The following is a 22332-nucleotide window of genomic DNA, read 5'->3' as shown; positions in this document are numbered from 1 at the left end:
TATAGATCGGCACAAATTCATGAACAATTGTCAATATAATTTCAATAAATTTCAAATAAGTTGGCTACCAAAAATCATATTGATCGATCGATAAAAATCAATCGGTCTTTATACGACGATCTTTATTTAAAAAATCATGTTTTAGCACGAATATAGATCGAATGTTATAAATTATTAGAGAAAATGAAATTTATAATCTTCTCCTTGACAGGATTTCAAATTATAGGGACCTGTTACTTCAGTCCCAATATTTAATTCTTCAGTGTTTAATTCCTCATCATTCAGCCAGAGCTTAGCATCTGCAGTGAATACAATTCTTCAAGGTTTTATGGCTGATGGAAATCCATTCGATAATTCCGCGGTATGGGCGAAAGTGCACCAACGAGAACGCGAAGAACCGTTAAAACTTGGGCGCATGCATTGCACAGTCGATGCAACAAATGCATCGCGCGTAATTTACGTAAAATACATACAAATATTCCAATTGTTTATTTATACATTTTCTTTTCAACCGATTATTTAGTATTTAGTATTTTCTTTTAATTAAAAAATGGATATGATCAAAAATCAATTTGGACTAATTGTTTTCTCTTTCTTCTTCTTCTTCTTCCTTCAACGTCAATTGTTTTTTTCTTTCTTCTATCTTGAAATGATTGAAATCCGAAAATACGATTGCGATAGAATAAATTGCAAAAAGTATATCCTGAGGAAGACAGGTTTTGAAGTATGTCTCTGGAAAAGATAAGATTGAAGTTTGTTTTGCAACGTTAATGTGTCCAATATGATACAGATTTTCGATTGGACTTGCTTGTAATTTAATTAAAATTCGCGAAACGTAGGATAAACAGAGAATTCATTTTGCACATGTAAACTGGCCCCTCTTTCCCGCGAGCTAAGTATTTACATTTTGCTTATTAAATATTTGTGGCGAACTGAACATTGAAATTTAATTTCTGTTTAATTGGATCACTAGCGTATGAAACATTCATGATCCTGGCGAGAACACAACGAAAAATAAAAAATGCCCGAATTTTCTTTGAATAAATTTTCGTGTGTTATTTTGCTTCTTGCGAATCAAACGATGTCATTTTTTTTCACTAATTTAACGAAAAAATGAAAGAAAAATATCTCGTATACTCCATCTTGGAGAAATAATATCTAATGAGGAAATAATTAAAAAATTATTTATGTTTTTTTGCAAAAGAGTCAAGTTATTTCAAGATTGAGAGGTTTCTCGAGAGAAAATTCTCGTGAATTATTACTGGCTATTTTTAAAAATTTACTCAGAACGCGCGAAAGATGTTCTGAATAATTTAAAATGAAAACGAAAATAAGTATCGCTAAGATACGACACGAATGTAAAAATATTGAAATAAATAGACCAGAGTGGGGAAAAAAATGCAAAAAGAGAATCGCCAATGTAACTTCTACCTGCGAGCATACTCACGCACACAGGAATAGCAGGCGGAATGATTTTTCATTCCCCTATCGGGATTAACGTTCCTTTCTTCTTTTCGAAATCAAACATAAATATTCTAGAATAATATTCTTTCAATATTTCAAAACCGCGAATGAAATTTCATTTAAAATTTACGTTCGAAAAACTTCAATGTCCAATAATAAAACAACATAAAGAGGCTAAGTAAAAATATTTTGTAAATTTGAAAAAAAAGAGGAAAGACTCGAGAAAATATTACAAAATATTTCGATATCGAAAAGAGGAGACACGTAACGCGTTGGAATCGAGGCGAATAATTAGTAGAAATGATAATTAAGAATCGAGTTTCGTTATTAATAATACCATCATCGATCGTCGAAAACTAGAGAGAAATCGATTCGTAACATGCGTTGATTACAATACATTGCAATTATCTCGAGCACGAGAATAACAAATGATTCTTCTCATTAAAATCCGTACATGATAAATCATCAATTTATTTTTAAAATTAGTTTCGTTGCGCGCGTAGATAGACCCGAAGGAATTAACTATTAACCCGTTACGTGCAAAATTCATCAAAGCGAATATCCATAAAGATGCGAAGGATGTGAAATGTAAATTAATGCAATATATGGAAAATGTCCTTTCTCGATTGATATCGCGATAATCATAAATATAATTTATATTCCAACTCACCCTCAGTTTCGAAATCACTTCTGTTTTTCGTGATCCATACCATCATCATAAGTTATTTTTATGAAGCTGCTGTTTATCAGATTCTGTTGATCCCACCATCATTATTTATCGCTTGTTTCGTCGCGATTTGTCACTGTGAAATTTATCGTAAACTCGTTCCATTCAAATTGACAAACAACGAAGAGGATCACGATACAGAACAATGGAAAGGTAAACGATATCGATGTCGTGCCTTGAAACAATCCGCTGTTAGATTTACTGAAATAACATCGTATCACGGGGGAAAAAACAAATGACCAACTCCGGGCTGAGAAGACTAACGGAACTTTTAATGCGACGCAATCCATATAAGAGACTTCTACACCGCCTGAAAAGTCAGAACCACCTTAAATCCATCGTTGCCAATGGCAACCTGTTTGGTCGATCGGTCAAAAGCACTTTCTACTCCATTATTTTTCGATTTTATTATATCGTTTGTTAGAAAAAGAAAGAAAGAAAAAAAAAAAGAACCTCCTCGAACTTTTCCGCTAATCGTTTTCCCTCTCTCCGTTGTGCCAAACGCAACAAACGAAATCCAAACGAAGATCATCCATCTTGTTAACGGAAAAAAAGTTTTGTCGTTTACGTGAACTTGTTCCACAACTAAATGCATTCGAGAAAATCGATGTTTTAATCCGATTATATCGGGAAAATGTTACAATGAAAAATCGTATAGGAAATTCACGAGTGAAAATACACGGGCAATTAGACACAAGGAAATACATCATGAGTAGAGGTAATCGTCCACTTTGATCGCCGGCTTATATATCACCTCTCTGCTGATCTTATGAAACGTTTCTCGGAAATCCTTCTCGAACTGTCTCAAGTGCCTGCAACGAGTTCAATCGATATATTATTTCCACTTCTCTTCGATCTTCGAAACTATGTGCACGTACTTGAATTGGTTTTTCGCTAACTGATGAGCCAAGAAGACTCGTTCGATAAGTGGTTTCGAGTATACATCCGCTAAATTTTCGATCTTGGAGTGAACAGCAGCTTCTTCCTCCGTCAAAAGAATACAATTCCACGGTGACCATTCCTCGTTCATATTATATCGAACAATTCGTAGTAAGAACAGATCTGTATTTTCGCTAACGGCCGAGTGCCCGTGCCAAATATTATTCACCAAATGGTACATGTCGTGCTTTTGCATAATGAATGAGATAGCAGAGGTTGATTCTCTTTTTCTTTCCTCCGAACGTACACAATTTAAGAGAAATACGTAATGATCGTAGTTTATGTGTTTAATATTCCGTTCACGCAGCCAAGTACATCCTTGAAATACATTGAAAAAAAATATATATAAATATAAAACATATGTTTTAATAAAATATTGTATTGTATCCATATTATGAGATGAGATCAAAATAGTACCAACGCAGGTATATATCTTTTTCATTCTTCCATGGACAGTGAATTTGTGCTTGGGAAACAATTTTAAACAACCGGAACATAATTTCGTCTTGGGTTCAATTGGTTCACGAAGTTTCTCATCGTCTACGCTCTTGCAAAAGTCTTCGTCGTTCTTTGTGCAACAACACGAGTGTGACGAACGTAAAAAATTCAAATAACTATCTATATCGTCAAAGAGGAAGAAAGAAAGAAAATTTTATCAACGATTTTCTTATTTCAAATTTGAACTTTGCAGGCAAGAATATATATTTTTTTTTTTCTTACAAATTATTTTCTCCCGGAAGTAGTCCAGCGACATGTTTTTTATTCCCTTTGCCAAATAAGTCAACTCTTGGTCCAAGAGTCGTATCAAATTGAACGCAGGCACGCAGTTGTGCATTTCCAACGATTTCTTCAGCATCGTAAGTATCTCCATACGTTCACCGTAAGTAACGTTGTAATTCATCAACGAATCGTAAATTATCTTCAATTCCCTCGCCTTCTGGTTTCTCATTGTATCCATTTCCAACACCATATTCTTGTAGCCATTCCACAGAATAGGCTTACAATTCGCCGTAACGAATTTCACGCGTTTCTTATTCCTGTAACGTTTTCTCACCGCCTGTCTCTTCTGATCGATCACATTCAACATCTCCACCATTTTTTCCAATATCATATAATTTTCTGCACATCTTCCGGGTTTGAAGAAAAGTTGTTTCGTGCATTCGATATGATCGCGTCTCCATTTTTCGACCAAATCGTACAACAAATCGAAATCCAGTCGTGTTTTGGGATCGATTCGTCGAAGAATTTCACCCTGATGCCTTTTCCTGAGATGAGAAAGTGATATTATGCATTTTGATTCAAGTGTGGATCGTGCACTTATAGATTTTAGACATTACATACCTGTATAATAATATATTTTCTGCTTCATAAAATTTACATTGTTTGGCAAGCTCTCGATATTCTCTCGCATATTGTTTAACGTATTTCCACAATTTATATATTTTATAATTTTTTTGAATAATTCGTGCTTTTCCATCGTAGTCCAATCGTTTCATCATTTCTTCGTATGTTTCGTACGGTTTTGATGTTATATATGTATCTGATTCACTCGATATAAAACAATCTGGTCTGAATAAAGAGAAAAATATGAATTAATAAAGAATAAAAAGAAATTTACGATTAAAAATAAAAGAAAAGTAAACATATATATGTATAATAATTTTAATATTCTAATAAAATTTAATAATTAATTAAAACCAAAGTATAATATTATTTTAATATCAATTTTTTTAACTTTTTTTTTATCTATATTAAGAATATAATATAAAAATATACACCGTGCCATCTGGGTCGAACGATGATATGGTGTTTGCGTGGATACTTCCGTCCAATAAATATATTGCACCTTTTTGCTGCATTTTTCTTTTATTGGTTTCTTTATCAATGGACCTGTTTGCGACTCGGCATTTAAATATTCTACTTGGGTAATTTTATGTTTCCATCCTCCCAAATAAGGTTTTTTTATTTTACGATCCTCTATTTCTACAGAATCATAACATACCATTTTGAAATTCTTTAAATATTGTCCAAAATATTATAAATGAAAAGTATTCGTTCAATTAAAACGATTTGATATTAGAAAATATTAGAAAATAATGAATTCAATGTTGAACATAGCTTTTGTTCCAAAGAAATGTTATTCATTTTTTTAAATCAATACTTATATATATATATGTATATGTATATATAAAATATAATATAATATATAATTATTGGATAAAGTTATTTAAATACCATCATTAGATTATCATTTTTATTAGACATACATCACTCTTTCACATGAATTTTGTGATTTACAAGTATTTTAATCTTTCAGTTGTTAATTTTACATTGAAATTTAATGTTTACATTGGATTTAGTGTTACAATATTTGTTTCTGTACAATACAGAATTTAATAACATATAAACCATGTTTTCCTAAAATATAGGGAATATAATATTCATATACGCAAACAACTTAAATCACGTTTTGATTAATCAAATATTATTATAAAAAAGATTGTTATCAGAATGTGTATAGCTGATATATGTATGTGTATATGTATGTGTGTGTGTGTGTGTGTGTGTGTGTGTATATATATATATATATTCAAAATGTTGCAGATATCAGTAACAAGAACTGTTAACAATTTCATTGATGTGTTACTATACAACATTTCGAGAGTATACATTCTATACTTTTGTTATTTACATTTCATAACGATCTGTAAATTTCACGAACCTTATCTTCAAACAATCGACGCATTCATTCTTAATCTTCACATGAATTCACTTAAAACATACGATTTATAATAAACTATATACAAATATCATTTTCATTTTTTCATAGAAATTTATCCACAAAATATGTACGATAAATAATACATTTTGTACAATGAAGGATGTATTGTTAATAAAACAAAAAAGGGGGAGGTGGGGGGAAGGCTTTAAAGATTGTATTAGACAAAAAAAAAGGCATCCAAAGTCAACAACACAAAAATATTTTTGCACGATTAAAGCTAAAATAAATAGTATGTAATTTATAGCATGAAATGATGGCCATTATAAATGATTTAAATCAGTTTTATCAATGGAAAATGTTGATGACACGAGAAATCAAATACTGGAGGTTCTTTAGAGTCCTTTTTATGTCCATCTGCAAGTAACTTTAGAACCACAAAATTTGTTTTTGCCACTTTTAACAGATCATTAATCTGCAAATCAAAACAACAAATAATAAATAAAATAAGTTATTTATTAAATAAAAATATAAATAAAAATATTAAAAAATTGGAAACTATTTACCTCATTTACAGTACTAGCATTTGGTGGATAAAGAGACAACGCTCGTTCCAACATATTTCTGGCTTGATGAAAATGACGACAGCCGGCTAAGTACAGCATTTCACTAGTAACCTTTTCCTAGGAAAATAAAAGTTAAGAAAACAAATTCTAGGTTAAAAAAATATAAAAAGGATCTTTATACTCACGTTTCTTTTATGCATTTGTGCATTAGTCATATCTAAGAATTCTTGATAATGTACTGGAGGTGGCGTCAATAAAGAAGAAAAAGGTAATAACCTATGTTCATATCGAACTCGTTCTGAATCAAATGGCGACTCGGGAAGAGGTATTTTACCATCCATTCGAAAACCAACTAAAGCCTATAAAGTAAATTTTATAAATAGAATTAAATTATAAATACAGTAATAACACTTTAAAAACAAACATGTATATACTTTATAATATCCTCCACATATATTTTGCATAGCTTGATACATTAATATCTCTAAGTTATATGGTCTCGATGTCGATTTTTTCTTTTTATTTTTTGCACTTTTTTTACCACCTCTGCCTTTGTGCGCATCATTATGTACATCCTGTTCCATTAAGAATGTATTGGCCCTTGTGATAGCAGATACAAGCCATCCATAAAGAAATTCATATAGATACCAAAATATATAATGATATTCATGTACTGAATATAATTCCAATTCAAAACCACTTAACAAATACATGACCATAACTCGTAATGTATGATACAAAATCCACGTTCCAAAACAAGCTAAATGTGACCTAGGTGTATCACTTTTCCATGACAAAGTGTGTAGAAATCCATCAACTCTTTCGGCCTATCAACATTTAGAAATTACAATAAAAAATCTTAAATATTATATAACATTAATTCATTCTTAATCTTACTTCATCTTGCAATATTGCAAAATCGTCCAATAAATGTGCTAATTTATCTCTTTGTCTTGCTCTATTATGACCAGTAAGTTGCAATAAACTGCCAAAAAGGCCTACACAATGAGACATAAAACTATCAACATATTCTTTTGCTTGATGATTTTGAAGTAATGTACTCTTTGGCATTAGTACTGGAGGTGCTATAAAACTTCGTGCTGCATCTTTCAAAACATCAGCAAAATTTTGCACGCCAAATACTCGATTTGTTGTAGGCAAATAAACTATTTGCAGCATTGATCTGGATAATATACAGGGACTTTGTCGTGAAAATTCTAAAAAAAAGTCCTAAAAAAAAATCAGTGTACTTGGAATTTATGCCAAAAATTCCTAATGAACTATAAATCTTTTCTTACCAAAGCTGCATGAAAACCATTCTGATTAGTGATCATAGTAACTGTTCGAAACCTATTCAATAATTCATCCAAATATTTTAATGCTTCTAATCTTGGTTTTATTTTTGTATATCTTGGAAATGTCGGTGGTAATAATCTTTGATTTACCATAGGATCAAATCCCATAATATTTGGATAATTTGCTACAATTTTTACATAACATATAATTTATATATATATATATATATATTCAGATAAACTATGAACTTTGAAACTTACATATTTCATCAGCTTTTTCTCCACTGTTTACTGTTTTAATCATGATTTGGATCATATAAGAACATCTTGATAACAATGTATGACAATCATTTAGATTTTGTTGCAACTGTTCTTTTTTCCCCATTAATGATAAAATCTGATAAAATAATTTAGTAAATCTAATTCTGGCATATAGTGCTAATCTATCACTATACTGAAAGAAATAATAATTTAAACAATCATTTACATTTTTAATCATTCCAAAAAATTAAATATGTTTTGAAATATACACTTACTTCTTTCTCAGATATTACATGAATTGGTTTTATTCTACTTTTCCTAGGTAATTCATCTTCTACTTCTCTGAGCATAGATATGATTTTTTGTTCTGTAATATCTTGTTGTAATCTATAACCATAAGTAACACTCTGGAAATCTTCTTCTTCAAAAACTAATGCTTTATTAATGCAATCTTTAATTATTTCAATTATTTTATATACAGCATAACAAAAAGTTTTCAAAGGTTTATCCACTATTTGACTGGGTTGATGAAGGTATAGATTAGTGAAAACTGTTTGAGCCAAACTATGGCCTTCAAGCCAAGACACTATACACGCATAAGTTGAATCTATTATTCCTATAACTTCTGATGGTGTTAAATTGTCCAATTTCAGTGCACCAGAATCAACGGCTTGTGTAAAAGTACAAGGTTTGCTGTTGCCTCTATTGCATAGCATGCCAACATCCATTTTTGGATCCATCATTTCAATTGCAGACATGGCTTCAAATAATCCAAATAACTCATCACGTAACAGTTCACCCAATTCCAACTCTATAATAATAAAAAAAATATTTTGTATTATATAAAATATTATTTGTTAATTTATATCATTAATAAATATAAGTAAAAATCTTAATGAGTAATGATATTTAAATGCAACAACATTTTATTAAATAGAATCATAATATTTGTACAGAATAAATGTATAAATTAAAATTAAATCGTTTTAATGAATATGAAAATGACAAAATAAAAAAATATATAAAGAAAGGAAACAAAATAAAAATTACAAAGCAAATATTTGTAATTTGTAAAGAAAATAAGTTTCTAAATAAATACCTGTAATGGCATCGAAAAATTCTTGGGTAATATCCACCCAATTGTAAGTAACTTGGTCGAATCTGCAATGTAAATAAATGTAAAAATTAAAAAATATCGCAAGAACCATAAATAATGTTATGCGCTAGGTTATTTTTCTTTAGCCTAATTATAATCATAAAATTTATTTTTCAATATTTTCATATAATCTTAGATCAACTGTAGATAATTTTTTCATTACAATTAATATATTTTAACTTACTGTGATTCCTTATCTTCGCCCATATCAACCGAATTCTGTTCTTCCACCATAGTCGCCATTCTTACAGATTGACCTGTCACATTTAACAGCACTGCCAACAATAGAAAAATACGTTATTCTCCTATCAAAAGATAACTTCGATTAGCTTCTTTAATTCTTATAAAAATTATATATTTACATAGCTTTCTTTATTATTGAAGCGTAAAATCATATATATATTATTCTTTTATTTATTAAATAAAATATATTTACAAAAATGTATATATAAAATAAAAACAAAATTTGATTATTATCGTATAAATAAAATAGTTTTAAGAACACATTTATATTCAAACTTATTTGAATGTATATATTTTCGGTTGTTTAAAAGAAGATCCAGAGAATTGGATATGTAATGTTAATGTAATGTTTTTAAACATTTTTCTTGTATTTACTTTAAAAATTTGTATTTCAAATGGCAGATAAGGTACGTGAAAATAAAATTTCACTGTATTTCTATAAAAATATTTGTTTGCAATTTCAAAATTTATATGAGTATTAATATATCATTTTCAGGAACTTTTAGACGAATTGAAAGTACTCCGACAAATGCAACTTGAATTGCAACAACTTTATACTTTGTTACGATTAATGAGAGTTGATTTAGAAAAAATTATAAACAACTTCACTTCGTTAAATGATAAATAATTTTTATATTTCATATTTTCAATATTACTCATAATTCACTTATTCATAACATTAATACGTTTGTTATTAATATTTTGGAGAAATATATAAATAATATTTCTTTTAAGTGAATATATAAAAATATTTTGAATATACGTATGTGATCTTTATTTTAATAAATTTGCAAAATGGAAAAAGATGAGCCAATGGAAGTATTATCTTTAAATTCTTCATCATCTTTGCGAAGAAAATCTTTTCAAGTACATAATGAATTATCTCTTAATTTGCCAGAAAATAATGATGAGGCTGAGAAATTGGCTAGACGTCTTGAAATAAATGCTTCTATAACATCAATAGAAAATATAAACACAAGTAATAAACGAAAGTCTTTGGGACTTGGTTTTATAGCTCAAATGTCATCAGTTCAAGTAAAAAATCATATAAGTGAATGTATAAAACTTAGCACTGAAAATAAAATTAATATAAAAAATGCATTTAGCCTTGAAATGATTAACTTTATGTCTTATATGATAAAAAAAGAAGATGACAATATGTCTAATCTACAAACAGCCAGTACATCTTTAGATGTAAGCACAAAAATCTATGGGTTTCGTGTAGATGGTATTCATACAGAAATCATGAAGATGCTAGGTGCATCAGATAAACAAGATAATCCAATTGATAATATAAATGAATATTTAAGTAATGAGCAAGAAAATCAAATAAATAATTTTCAAAGACAAAAAAAAAGAACAAAAAAAAAAAATAGACAGATTTTTAGTACAGCAGATAGTTTAAAAGGAACTGTAGAAATTATGAAACCTTCACTGTGGATGATGGAAGATAAAGATTTACAAACTACAGATGGATTATATCAAGTAATATTGTCAAATCATGCAAATTCAAAATATTATTTACATTTATACAATGATATTATTGTGGATATTGTAAAACATAAAACAAGTAGTGAAAACACAAAAATAGCTATTTCAAAAATAGAAGATTTTTCTAAGTTAGAAATATGTCCACCTCTGAATAATTTTAAATTTCAGAATGATTTTTATGATAATGATAAAGAAGAAGAAAATGAAGAAAATGAAAATGAAAATACAAATGAAATTAATGAAAACCAATTTCAATTTAATTTAAATGCTACTGTACAATCTGATAATGAAATAATCCATGATAATATAAATTATTTAGATATTCAAGATGGAATGGAAAATACAAACATATGTATTGAGATACAAAAACCAGTGGAAAAAATTGTAGACTTATGTAAAGTTTTATCTAATATTAGTACAAATAAAATATCCGAATATTCTTTTCTTCAGAAAAGTTCTAATTTACATTGGGCTGGTCCTTCTCATTGGAGAATGAGTAATTTCATAAAATATTCTAAAGAAGGAAAAATTATAGCAGCCTGTGCACAAGAGCCAGTTAAAAAAAGAAAAGAAATAGAGATATGCTATGATGATAATATTAAAAAAGCAGTAATACCAAAATTTGTAATAAGTAAAGCTATAAAATTTGACAGTAACAAATTAGATTGGTCAGAAGGAAGACTGACATTGCCACGAGACATGCATTATAATATTGCAAATGCAGTTAAATTATATCTACATAAATTAATACATGTAAATATTAGAAATAAGGATGATTTAAATGTAACTCATATATCTGACATAGAGAATTATAATTATGATAATGAAAATGACATGTCAAATTATTGTCCTTATGTTCTTAAAAATGATTATGAAATAAATGAAGACAATAATAAAAATGAACATAATCATGAAATTGAAAATGATGAAATTGAAACACAAATGACTTTTGCTGGAGATAATTTAGTAGCTGCTCCTAAATTAACAAATAAAATATCTATTGCATATAGTATATATGCCAAAAGAATAGATATGAGACAATTAAAAAAATCTATTTGGAAAAGCCTAACTGTGACTAATAATAAAGAAAATAGAAAAAATCAAGAAGAAGATAAAATTGAAGGAAATAAATCTTTTAGTGAAATTTACAAAACATTACCTAATATATTAACAAAAACTAATATAGAAGCTTTAAGTTTTCCTATTTCTTTTGTATCCTTGTTACATTTAGCAAATGAAAAGACATTAAAAATACAATCTCTCCCAGATATGTCTGATCTTCTTATAGAAACAAATTAATTTTACATGTAAATAAGTCTCTTTTATATATTCAAAAATTTTATTAATTTTTATTTTTTCTTATATGGTTTCTGTTATTATTTTTCGTTAACACTACAAGATATGATATGTAATATGCATTGAAATCTTTATATTTGTAACTACAATTTTTATGAAAATTGAAATCTTAAATAAGTAATAAATATAAAAATTATTGAAAAATCTAAATCAATTCATTTGAAGAATCAATAATGAAAAATAAAACAGAATAAAATTATATTTTTAGCATATAGATTTATAAAGCATTTGATTTGTATAAAATCGCTCGATTGTTTTTTATACATTTTAATCAATTAATATTTTCAAGTCAGTAACCTATTCTTCGAATTTTCTTCTTTCCCGCATCCTACCATTTTGAAAATAATAAAAAATTATCGTCAATGATTCATATAAGACAAATATTTAAATATGATTGGAACACAACAATATTTTTTGAAATCTCTCAAGAAATGTATTTTACATCGTTTTTATCGAAATATTTCAAACATGCCGATTGACGATGAAAAAGCGAAATGTGTAAAGGATAAAGGAAATGAGCAAAAATCGAAAGAAGAAATGAATGTTAACATTAAAACTCAATTCAAAGATTATGATTCCTTTCTACCAGATCGCAAAGGTGATATAAAAGTTTGTATGATAGGAGGCAGCGAATCATTGATGTATGCGGCTCTTCTTTTGAAACAATTTCGTCTCATAAAACAGATACATGTGGTAGACACAAAAAATTCATTTTCTAATGCAATTTTAGATATTAATCACATTGATACGTCAACTCGTATAAAATGCTTTAAGAGAAAACATTTGAAACAAGCTCTTAAAGAAGTATATCTTTATCATTTTACTTTTATAACATAATGTTTCGAAAATCATAGTCATAAATAATTATAAATGAATAATGAACAATGTATTATTGATATGATATTATTACCATTAAGATTAAAATTCATGGAATTCGATATTATTTCCAGATAAACATTATTGCATTAATGGATGAGATAAATCCCAATATAAATTTAAATCTCACTTCTCAATTTGAGGCTGTCTCTCCATATGTGTGTGAAATGGCTGAACAAATGGCACAATTTAATTCAGAATCTTTGGTAGCTGTTTTCGTTCGACCAGTTACGGCTACGCTTCCTACAGTATCAGAAATTTACAAACTTGCTGGATGGTGGGATCCGGATAGAATTATTGGTTCTACAGCGCTTGATCGTATGCGAATGGAAGCATTAACCGCGAATCTCTTGGATTTAAACCCTGCCTTTTTATCGGTCCCATTGGTTGGTGGTGCAGATTTAAATACTATTGTTCCTCTTTTATCATGTGCTACTCCAATCAATCGGTTTACCAATGTATGAAAGTATAGTCATATATGTAGTCATTTACAATTGTATTAAAAAAAATGTTTACTCTATTTTTTAATATGAATATTAAAAATTCATAGGCACAACAAGATATGTTGTTACAATCATTACGTAGTGCGGACAAAGAAATGGCAAATATTGAATTGAAAAGTCCAACATTATCTGATGGAGCAGCAGCTGCCAAATTAATTCTAGCTCTTGCTGGAGGACTTAGTGGTTTTAAGAACATTATTTCTTCTGCTTATGTACGATCAAATGTTTTGCCAGTGTGCCGATATTTTACGAGTGAATTGCAATTCGGTCCAGGCGGTATACAAAAAAATTTTGGATTGCCGAAAATGTCATCTACGGAAATAATGCTTGTCGAACAGGCAATTCCTTGTATTAATAAATGTATTGGAATGGCAACAAAAGCAGTTCATTATAATAGACATATCACATTGAAAACTGTATAAATTAATTTTTTCAAAGAATGAATCATTTTGTACATAAAATACATTATTTAATAAAAATTTTATCGTTAGGTATAAATTAACTTCTTTAATATGAATGATTAAATAAATAAAGTTTAAATAAATAAAGTTTAAATATTAATTATAATAAAAAATAGTATAAATGTATATATTCGATAATATAACAATTTTATTTATATATTGTTTTTTAAACTATTTTAAGCTATTTTAAAAATAATAAGTAATATAGAAATTATGCTTATAAAAAAAATAAATTCTAAATAAAATTACTATTAATATCTATTTTATTTATCTATATTTTTTTCTTATTCATGCGTGAAACGGATGTTTCTCATTTAAAATATCATATTCAATAACTTATACATAATATACATGTGTTCGTATAAACCTCAGTTTGATTTGGAGTTTCAAACTGAACGGTATTTCGACTAGTTAATGCTTGTTGGCATGAATACGAACTATGGATGCGAAAATATAACACAGTATAAGTAAAATATTTGAATCGAAGATAATATTTTTACGATCAACTGGTTTATTCGTCTTAAAGTGAAAAAAAAGAATTATTGACATCTGTTGATTCATTACATCCATTATTTTTATATACATATTTCGTGCGAAAATAAAATATTCACTTTTTCTAAAAATGATGACAAATCACACAGTGTTGCCGTTCAAAGAATGTTTATAAATGATTCGATCTATAAATATCAAAACAAAACGCAGAGGGATTTAAATTTGGGTCGAGTGCACATAGATCGCCCGGCTAGACTATTTTAAAATTGCGTGAATCTTTTATTTTGACATTTTATGTTTAAACAGTTTTATATTCGATAACTAAAAAATTTGTCTCTTTGTGGAACAATTTATTAAAATTTTGATATCATGGGAATCATATTATCAAGATTTCGTGTAAGTGTGTGTCAGTATGTTAACATTAATACAATGTAATGTTAATATTATTCAATTAAGGTTAACAATCTATCATATTATATTTTTTTTTTTGTTATATAATTAAGGATATTTAAATTAGTATAATATTTTGTTTAAAAAGTACAAAATTTTTTAAACAGAATGCATTGAAATTTTTTTTTATAATTAAATATAATTAAATTAAACATATTATGTTAATTAATAAATTTTCGAGGTTAGATAAAATTTTATTAAATATTAATATTTCTATAATTTTTCATAACATATTATATTATATAAATATAATAGCATAAATTTTATAACTTTTGTATTTAAATAATCCATAATCTTCAATTTTTATAGGTTTATTAACCTAAAAAAAAAATTCAATAAAAATTATAATACTGAATATCATCAATCACTTGATCTATAATTTATTCAGCAGAATTGTCATGCAATACAAAATTACCATTCAATGACATTTTGTTTAATTTATTTAATTGTTTTAAATTCTGAACTAAAATATATTATATCAACATATTTATATAATGATAAGCAATTATAAAATATTTTTTTATTAAAAAAAATGTTATAAATTTATTATATACTTATACAATATGATAAAAATTAATAATATAATATATATATAATAATATATAAATAATAATGATTTAATATGCTATTTAATATGCTATACATGCAACTTCCTATAAACTTTCATATTATCATTCTGTGAACATATTTGCTTTATAATTCTGTATTCATTTAAATTTAATATTTGAATTATGTTTTAATTTAATATATATTTGCATGTTAATAAATGCATATAGAGTCAATATTATATAAATATATATATATATATATATATATATATATATATATATATATATATATTATATATTTATTTATTTATTTTTCAGAGAAAGAAAACAACAATTGAAATTTTAGAAGATCTTGATGCGGTAAAATATTTATATATATTTTTTTTAAATTTATATTAATAATTTCAAAATGATCACAAATATTTTTGTTTAACAGAAAATTAAAGAAATAGAAAAATATGGACATAGTACGGAACAAAAACACAAGAAAATTGTTGGAACTCTAATATTATATAGTGTGATACTTTATATTATAACAGCATTCATTTTTTATTTTTATTTTTTTCCTGCATCACTATATGATCAAATATTCTATATCATTCCACTTTTAATTTTTCCAATTCTGTAAGTGTCTGTTTTATTATATATTATGTTATATTTGTTTTCTTTATAAAATTATTCAGAAATTATTCACATATATTTATTATTATAGAATATTACTTACAAAAAAGATGGTAACATGGTACTATAAACGTAAAATTTCTGAAAATGAAGAGAAATTAAGTACTATGCAATTAGAAAAAAAGAAAATTTTAGATGAAGTTACAGAAACTGAAACATATAAAAAAGCTAAAGAAATTTTATTAAAGTTTGCTCCAGATCAATTATCTCCTGTAAATATATAAAAAAAATATTAAAATTTTTTTTTTTATTTTTTAATTATTTCTACAAATATTTATTATATTTATAATAACATTTTTTATTAATATATTAGTATATTAATAAGCTAGTTAATAAATTAAAAAGAATAAAAAAATAAAATATTTGGTAAAAAAAATTTTTATTATAGCCAACTTATAAAGTGCCATCACGAACAGAAACACCTCAACAATCTAGTTCTCCACACAATATAATATCTCCAGTATCTCTTTCTGGAGAATTGAGAAGACGTGTAATAACAAGCCAAAATCAACCATTAAATCTACAAAGTGGTACACCCGCTAACACTGGCCTTGTCCCAGTTGGCATAACTCCCACTCAAAATCCATCAAATGCCTCCTTTCAGAGTGGTATTAAACCAGTTAATACTCCAATTAGAGGTTATCGTTAGTATTTTTAAAATTAAAATTATTAATTTATATTTTTTTTTATTTAATATATATATATATTATTTTCTTTTACTTTTAATTTATCAAAAACAATTTTTTAATAATAAAAAATATGATAAAAAGAATATGAGAAAGAGAGAATAATTTATGATATATATATATATATATATATATATATAATATATATTAAGAAATTATATTAAAAAATAAAAAAGTATATTATTATATAATAGGAATTCCTTTGCCACGTCCAATATTACCTCGGCACAGGACTCACTTGGATCGATTAATTGATTATATTGTTGGAGATGGTCCATCTAATCGATATGCATTAATTTGTCGAAATTGTGATTCCCACAATGGAATGGCTCTCAAGGAGGAATTTGAATATTTTGGTAAACATTTGTCACATAATCTGCCAAAAAGAGTTAAGTATGAAGAAATAAGTAAAATATTAAATATTCAAAATATATGTATTTTTATTTTGTAGGATTCAGATGTTGTTATTGCAACTTTTGGAATCCTGCAAGAAAACAGAAACCATCCATTCCAAAACCAGAATGTAATGTGGGTTTTAGTAGCCCATCTTCAACTACTTCTGAACAATTATCAAATAACGCTAATATAGAACAGATAAAACTTACGCGAACGGAATCAATTCCATCAGATTCAGGTTTAAATATAAAAAATATATATATATAAATAATATATTTGAACTTTAGAAAAAAATTATCAATTGAAAATAATTTTTAGATTCAGATATTGAAGTAGTTGAACGACCAATGGAAGAGGCTGAACATATTACTGAATTAAATAAAAAATCATATGGTAAGAAAAATGTTTTAATCTGTAATATTCTTTTATTATTATAAATATATAATTATTATCATAGAGGAGCGAAATGAACCAGAAAAACCTGAAACAAAGGAAGAACAAAATTATGAAGAAAGCGTTGAAAAAATGGATTTTGACGAATCTTCGTCTTAACAAAATATATTTTGAAATTATTTGCAACATGAAATCTTATCAAATGTACTACAATTGGCGTTGTAGTATACATATAATTATATAGGTATATTGAAAATGTAAATACTATATTACTTACAAACAAATTTATGAAAATAAAGAAAATCATATTTGACAATAGATAGTAATATAGTATTTACAAAAGTTACATAAATACTATATTCTCGTATTTGAATGAAAGATCATTCCAAATTATTCTTGTCTATTTCTTGTTGGAATTTTGCATAACTATAAAATGAAGCAAAATAATCACAAGTACTTAGGAAAGATATTGTTATGTCAATATCTTTAATTCTCTTAGAATGCTTTTGCTTCATCAATCATTGCAAAATTATGAAATTTCACAATATATTGAAAAATGTTTAGAAACCATTTATTCTTTTAAAAATTTTAAATTATCTTTAATATTATATACAAAAATGCCCACATTGAAAATTGTAGTCAATAATACATTTTATGCAAGACTGCTTATCTCATCAATAGTGGACATTAGTATTTATATTAGAAAATATCTTCCCCTCCCCCCTTTTTTTACAATAGCATATATTTTAAGATTTTATATTATATATTATATATATTATATATTATATTATATATTATTATATATTATATATATAATATATTATATATATAATATATAATATATAATATAACACACACACACACACATGTATATATATTATGGGAGGTATGGATTCTTTTTTATATCCATGATCTAAAATGTAAGAAATGAAAATGAGAAAAAAAAAGTATTTATTTTTTTCACTAAATTTTTTCCTAGTAAAATTTTTTAGTTTATTAAATAATTTTGTAATACATTTTTAGTGTCCTACTAACATTTATCAAGAATATAGTTCAAGTTACATTATATCAAGAAAGATCTGTTTTGTGAAACATACATAATTCTTATTTAAACAGTAATTACATAAATAATAAAAATTTTAAAAATGATTTCTATTTATTTCAACTAGTTATTAAAAATTTTTATTTGCAATTGTACTTAAAAATTAATTTATTTAATTTTATTATATTTAATATAAAATAAATTTCATTACAAATTTGTATTAATATGACAAGTAAAAATGTTTAGATAATTGTTAAAAGAAATATACTTTTCAATAAAAATATATATAAAAATTTTCATCAATTATTTTTTAATATATCTTATAATTTTTAAACATATTTAAACTATTTGATAAATGAATTTTATAAAATAACGATATTTTTTCTCTCAGCAGCCAATTGCGGATACTGATTTAAGAAACTGTTTGCTTGCGCTTTGTGTTCTTAAAAATACAAAATTGTACTCATTCACGCACATGTGTGAATTGGTCTCAGTTTACATGGTAAAAATAGTGCTCGGTCGTGGACGGATTATCGTTCGAGGTAAATCTAACGATTTTTTCGGCATCGTTCAGTAATGATACTAAAAAAGCGTGAATATATAGAGACAAGTAACAAACATATCTTTTTGTGCAAATCATCTTGCGTGTAATGATTTATTATTAACAATGAATGTGCGAGATATTTATGCTTCAACGATTTTTATACATAAAATTCATGTGCTTAATAATAATATAAAACATTATATAAGAATGTAAAAAGAGTGAAAAACATCACTTACAATTAATGCAATATAGTTTGTCGTAATAATTAAACATAAATAACAAAGGGAATTGTCGATTGTATTCTTGCAAGTATTTTTCGATTACTTTAGTGGGCGCCATAATAATCCATTTGTCTGATACAATCATTATGTGATGAGTGTTTATTCTTTCTGTTTAATTATTATTATTATTATTATTATTATTATTATTATTATATATATATTATATTAGTAAATATATATATATATAATACTCTATATGTAATAACGTCTTTCTTATTGATCAATTTCATAATTATTTTATCTCCATTTGTAAAATCGTTCATATTCATTGAAAATCATACTACGATCAAGAATATATTAGGTGGGGCAGATTTCGTTAACCTGGAATAGAACATGTGCAATTAATTTTTATACAATTATTGTTTTAATTTATGAATTATGTTAAAGTACAAATTTATTAACATTGTTGAAAATTATGCTCTTTGCAAAAGCAAGAAATATTAATTATTTTATAATTTATATATTATAAATTATTTCTATTTTAAAGTATAATACATAATACATAATACATAAATACAAATTGATAATATTTATAATATAATAATATAATATAATAATATAATATTTAACATAATTATTCATTACAGATTAAGAAATATGCCAGAATTGACTGAACTCGATAAAGCTGCAAGCTCTGAACCTACTAAGGTTGAAGCTGCAGCAACTGGATCTGGAACTGATACAGATTCAGATGATACTATTCCAGAATTGGATGATGCAGGTGCTGGTGGTACAGTTGGTTTCCCAGGAACAACTGTCACTGGTCTTCCTATTGATATGGTTTCCAAAGCAAAACAAAGTCGAGGAGAGAAAAAGGCTAGGAAGCTTATGAGCAAATTAGGATTAAAACCTGTATGTGAAATAGATTTAATACATTTTTATTATAATAATAAATGAATTATGTAATTATTTTGTATAGGTTCAAGGGGTTAACAGAGTGACTATTCGTAAATCAAAAAATATTCTTTTTGTAATTAATAAACCTGATGTGCTGAAGAATCCAGCTTCAGATACTTATATAGTATTTGGTGAAGCTAAGGTAACAAATTTTGAAAATTTAAATTAAAGTAATATATCAAGAATAGTATTTAAAAAAATATGATGATATGTTTAGAGTTTCGCATAGTTAAGCTGAACAATTGATGAAAAATTCCTTGGCAGACTGATGTTTTTAATAATTTTACATTGTTTTAGTATATATTTTATAATTTTTTGTTTATTAGATTTATTTATTCATTTTGTAGATTGAGGATCTCAGTCAACAAGCTCAAGTTGCAGCAGCTGAGAAGTTCAAGGAACCACCAGTTATTCCAGCAACTGAAGCTGGTGGTAGTACAACGGTAAGATATTATTTGATTGCAATAGATAATATAATAATAATATCTTATAATTTCATGCTTATTGTATAATTTTTTATTTTGAAAGGTTGTTGCACCAATACAAGAGGAATCAGAAGAAGAAGTTGATGAGACAGGTGTTGAAGAAAAAGACATTGATTTAGTAATGTGTCAAGCCAATGTATCTCGAGGGAAGGCTATTAAAGCTCTTAAAAATAATCAGAATGATATTGTCAATGCTATTATGGTAAGTTTTTACACACACACACACACACATATATATATATATAATTATTATGTAATGATTTAAATGATTTGCATTTATTTATTGAATTAAAATATTGTTGAAAATCTTAGAAAATTAATTCTTTATATAATAAAAATGGATTTATATAATTTGGAAAACTAAAAAAATTATTATTTGTTTTTTCAGGAGTTGACAATGTGATGAAGCTATTTAAGAATAGGTTGTGCTACATCATAGCTCGTACTGCGACGTCATTTTATTTTATCATCTGCGTCATCGAGAATAACTTCATCTTTTTTTTGTCTCATTTTATTAAAAGAATTAAACTCGAATATTGAGAGGCCAGAGTTCGCATGGAGACCGTGATGCTTGTCTCAAAAAATCTACATGTATATAAATAATTCATATGAGAAAAAAATAAATACACTAAGGATACTATTTGCGTGTTATTGTGGATAAATTCATTATAAAGTTTATAAACTTCAAATTAGTTTTATTGGTATTACATAATACTAAAATGCAAGATAATGCGTATAAATATTGATTAATTATTATGCAATAATATAGATGAGTTTGATCATATTATTGAAGTTGCTAAAATCAGAAATATTATAAAATCATTTTTTTGTACATTCTTAAATAAACATCTACATACTTTTGCCATAAATATAAAAGTACAGAATAGATAACATGTAATTATTTTCTTGTCCCATGTTAATTTTACAATTTTAGTATCATTCTTAATATTATCCATTTAGCATAATATAAAAAGTTGATTGAAAATGAAATTAAATATAAGATCATAAATAAAGTATATAATAAAATATTTTATTTTTATAATTCTAAATTTTTAAATATTAATTACAGAAAATCAAAAAACATTATTATATTAATAAAAATATAAAGAGAAGTAAAAATTTCATGATAGTTTGTTGATTTCAGAATAATATAATATAATTAGTTTTGTTAGAATAATATTATATAATAATATAATATTTATAGATTTATAAATAATTATTTTTGTTTTCTCTAAAATTCTCTAAAATAATAATTACATTATGTTTTAATATATTTTCATATTTACCGAAGTTTTATTTTTCGAATTAATCATTGATCTATATAAGATAAGTGACAATTTTTTTTTCTGACTCGTAATCTATAATTTAATAAATCCATTT

General features: G+C 26.1%; 6 protein-coding genes across 16 annotated transcripts; 4 read left to right on the top strand and 2 right to left on the bottom strand.

Annotated features, from left to right (window-relative positions):
- Positions 1-699: 699 nt before the first annotated feature.
- On the bottom strand, positions 700-5217 carry LOC107993445 (IQ and ubiquitin-like domain-containing protein). 2 transcript variants are annotated; one of them, XR_009833442.1, is made up of 6 exons: positions 4909-5217; positions 4472-4699; positions 3851-4395; positions 3070-3748; positions 2135-3003; positions 700-732 (listed from the first exon to the last, which is right to left on the bottom strand). XR_009833442.1 is itself a non-coding variant. In XM_062087246.1 (5 exons), exons 1-5 carry the CDS (start codon positions 5133-5135, stop codon positions 2898-2900), a joined length of 1785 nt encoding a protein of 594 aa, XP_061943230.1. In that variant the 5' UTR covers positions 5136-5217; the 3' UTR covers positions 700-2897. The 2 variants fall into 2 exon arrangements, 1 of the variants encoding a protein (XP_061943230.1); XM_062087246.1 differs by having other exon boundaries at positions 700-3003.
- A 153-nt stretch (positions 5218-5370) lies between these two features.
- Positions 5371-13364, bottom strand: LOC107993441 (N-alpha-acetyltransferase 35, NatC auxiliary subunit). 4 transcript variants are annotated; one of them, XM_017049852.3, is made up of 11 exons: positions 13224-13364; positions 9312-9402; positions 9071-9132; positions 8247-8782; positions 7972-8164; positions 7714-7895; positions 7313-7645; positions 6850-7242; positions 6601-6774; positions 6416-6532; positions 5371-6324 (listed from the first exon to the last, which is right to left on the bottom strand). In XM_017049852.3, coding segments are annotated over exons 1-11 (2223 nt in total). In that variant the 5' UTR covers positions 13225-13364; the 3' UTR covers positions 5371-6183. The 4 variants fall into 4 exon arrangements, with proteins under 4 accessions (XP_016905341.1, XP_061943227.1, XP_016905339.1 ...); XM_062087243.1 differs by having other exon boundaries at positions 6416-6526; XM_017049850.3 differs by having other exon boundaries at positions 13128-13270.
- LOC133665595 (condensin complex subunit 2-like) lies at positions 9431-12361 on the top strand. The gene is made up of 2 exons (XM_062087245.1): positions 9431-9777; positions 9867-12361. Exon 2 carries the CDS (start codon positions 10166-10168, stop codon positions 12158-12160), a length of 1995 nt encoding a protein of 664 aa, XP_061943229.1. The 5' UTR covers positions 9431-9777; positions 9867-10165; the 3' UTR covers positions 12161-12361.
- LOC107993444 (malate dehydrogenase, mitochondrial) lies at positions 12426-14945 on the top strand. The gene is made up of 3 exons (XM_017049854.3): positions 12426-13021; positions 13168-13551; positions 13644-14945. Exons 1-3 carry the CDS (start codon positions 12608-12610, stop codon positions 14016-14018), a joined length of 1173 nt encoding a protein of 390 aa, XP_016905343.1. The 5' UTR covers positions 12426-12607; the 3' UTR covers positions 14019-14945.
- LOC107993440 (endoplasmic reticulum junction formation protein lunapark-B) lies at positions 14315-19171 on the top strand. 3 transcript variants are annotated; one of them, XM_062087248.1, is made up of 9 exons: positions 14315-14945; positions 15866-15907; positions 15984-16171; positions 16260-16440; positions 16617-16872; positions 17109-17270; positions 17366-17548; positions 17629-17703; positions 19137-19171. In XM_062087248.1, exons 1-9 carry the CDS (start codon positions 14919-14921, stop codon positions 19154-19156), a joined length of 1134 nt encoding a protein of 377 aa, XP_061943232.1. In that variant the 5' UTR covers positions 14315-14918; the 3' UTR covers positions 19157-19171. The 3 variants fall into 3 exon arrangements, with proteins under 3 accessions (XP_061943232.1, XP_061943231.1, XP_061943233.1); XM_062087247.1 differs by lacking the exon at positions 19137-19171 and adding an exon at positions 17768-18381; XM_062087249.1 differs by lacking the exon at positions 19137-19171 and having other exon boundaries at positions 17109-17302; positions 17629-17688.
- On the top strand, positions 19147-21838 carry LOC107993450 (nascent polypeptide-associated complex subunit alpha). 5 transcript variants are annotated; one of them, XM_017049862.3, is made up of 6 exons: positions 19147-19287; positions 20158-20422; positions 20490-20609; positions 20815-20910; positions 20996-21154; positions 21341-21838. In XM_017049862.3, exons 2-6 carry the CDS (start codon positions 20168-20170, stop codon positions 21353-21355), a joined length of 645 nt encoding a protein of 214 aa, XP_016905351.1. In that variant the 5' UTR covers positions 19147-19287; positions 20158-20167; the 3' UTR covers positions 21356-21838. The 5 variants fall into 5 exon arrangements, with proteins under 5 accessions (XP_016905351.1, XP_061943236.1, XP_061943235.1 ...); XM_062087251.1 differs by having other exon boundaries at positions 19266-19392; XM_017049863.3 differs by lacking the exon at positions 19147-19287 and adding an exon at positions 19579-19594.
- Positions 21839-22332: the final 494 nt, after the last annotated feature.

The sequence above is a fragment of the Apis cerana genome, linkage group LG1, assembly GCF_029169275.1.
Source record: "Apis cerana isolate GH-2021 linkage group LG1, AcerK_1.0, whole genome shotgun sequence".
NCBI classification, from domain to species: Eukaryota; Metazoa; Arthropoda; class Insecta; order Hymenoptera; family Apidae; genus Apis; species Apis cerana.
This window is presented reverse-complemented; position numbering and strand designations above follow the sequence as displayed.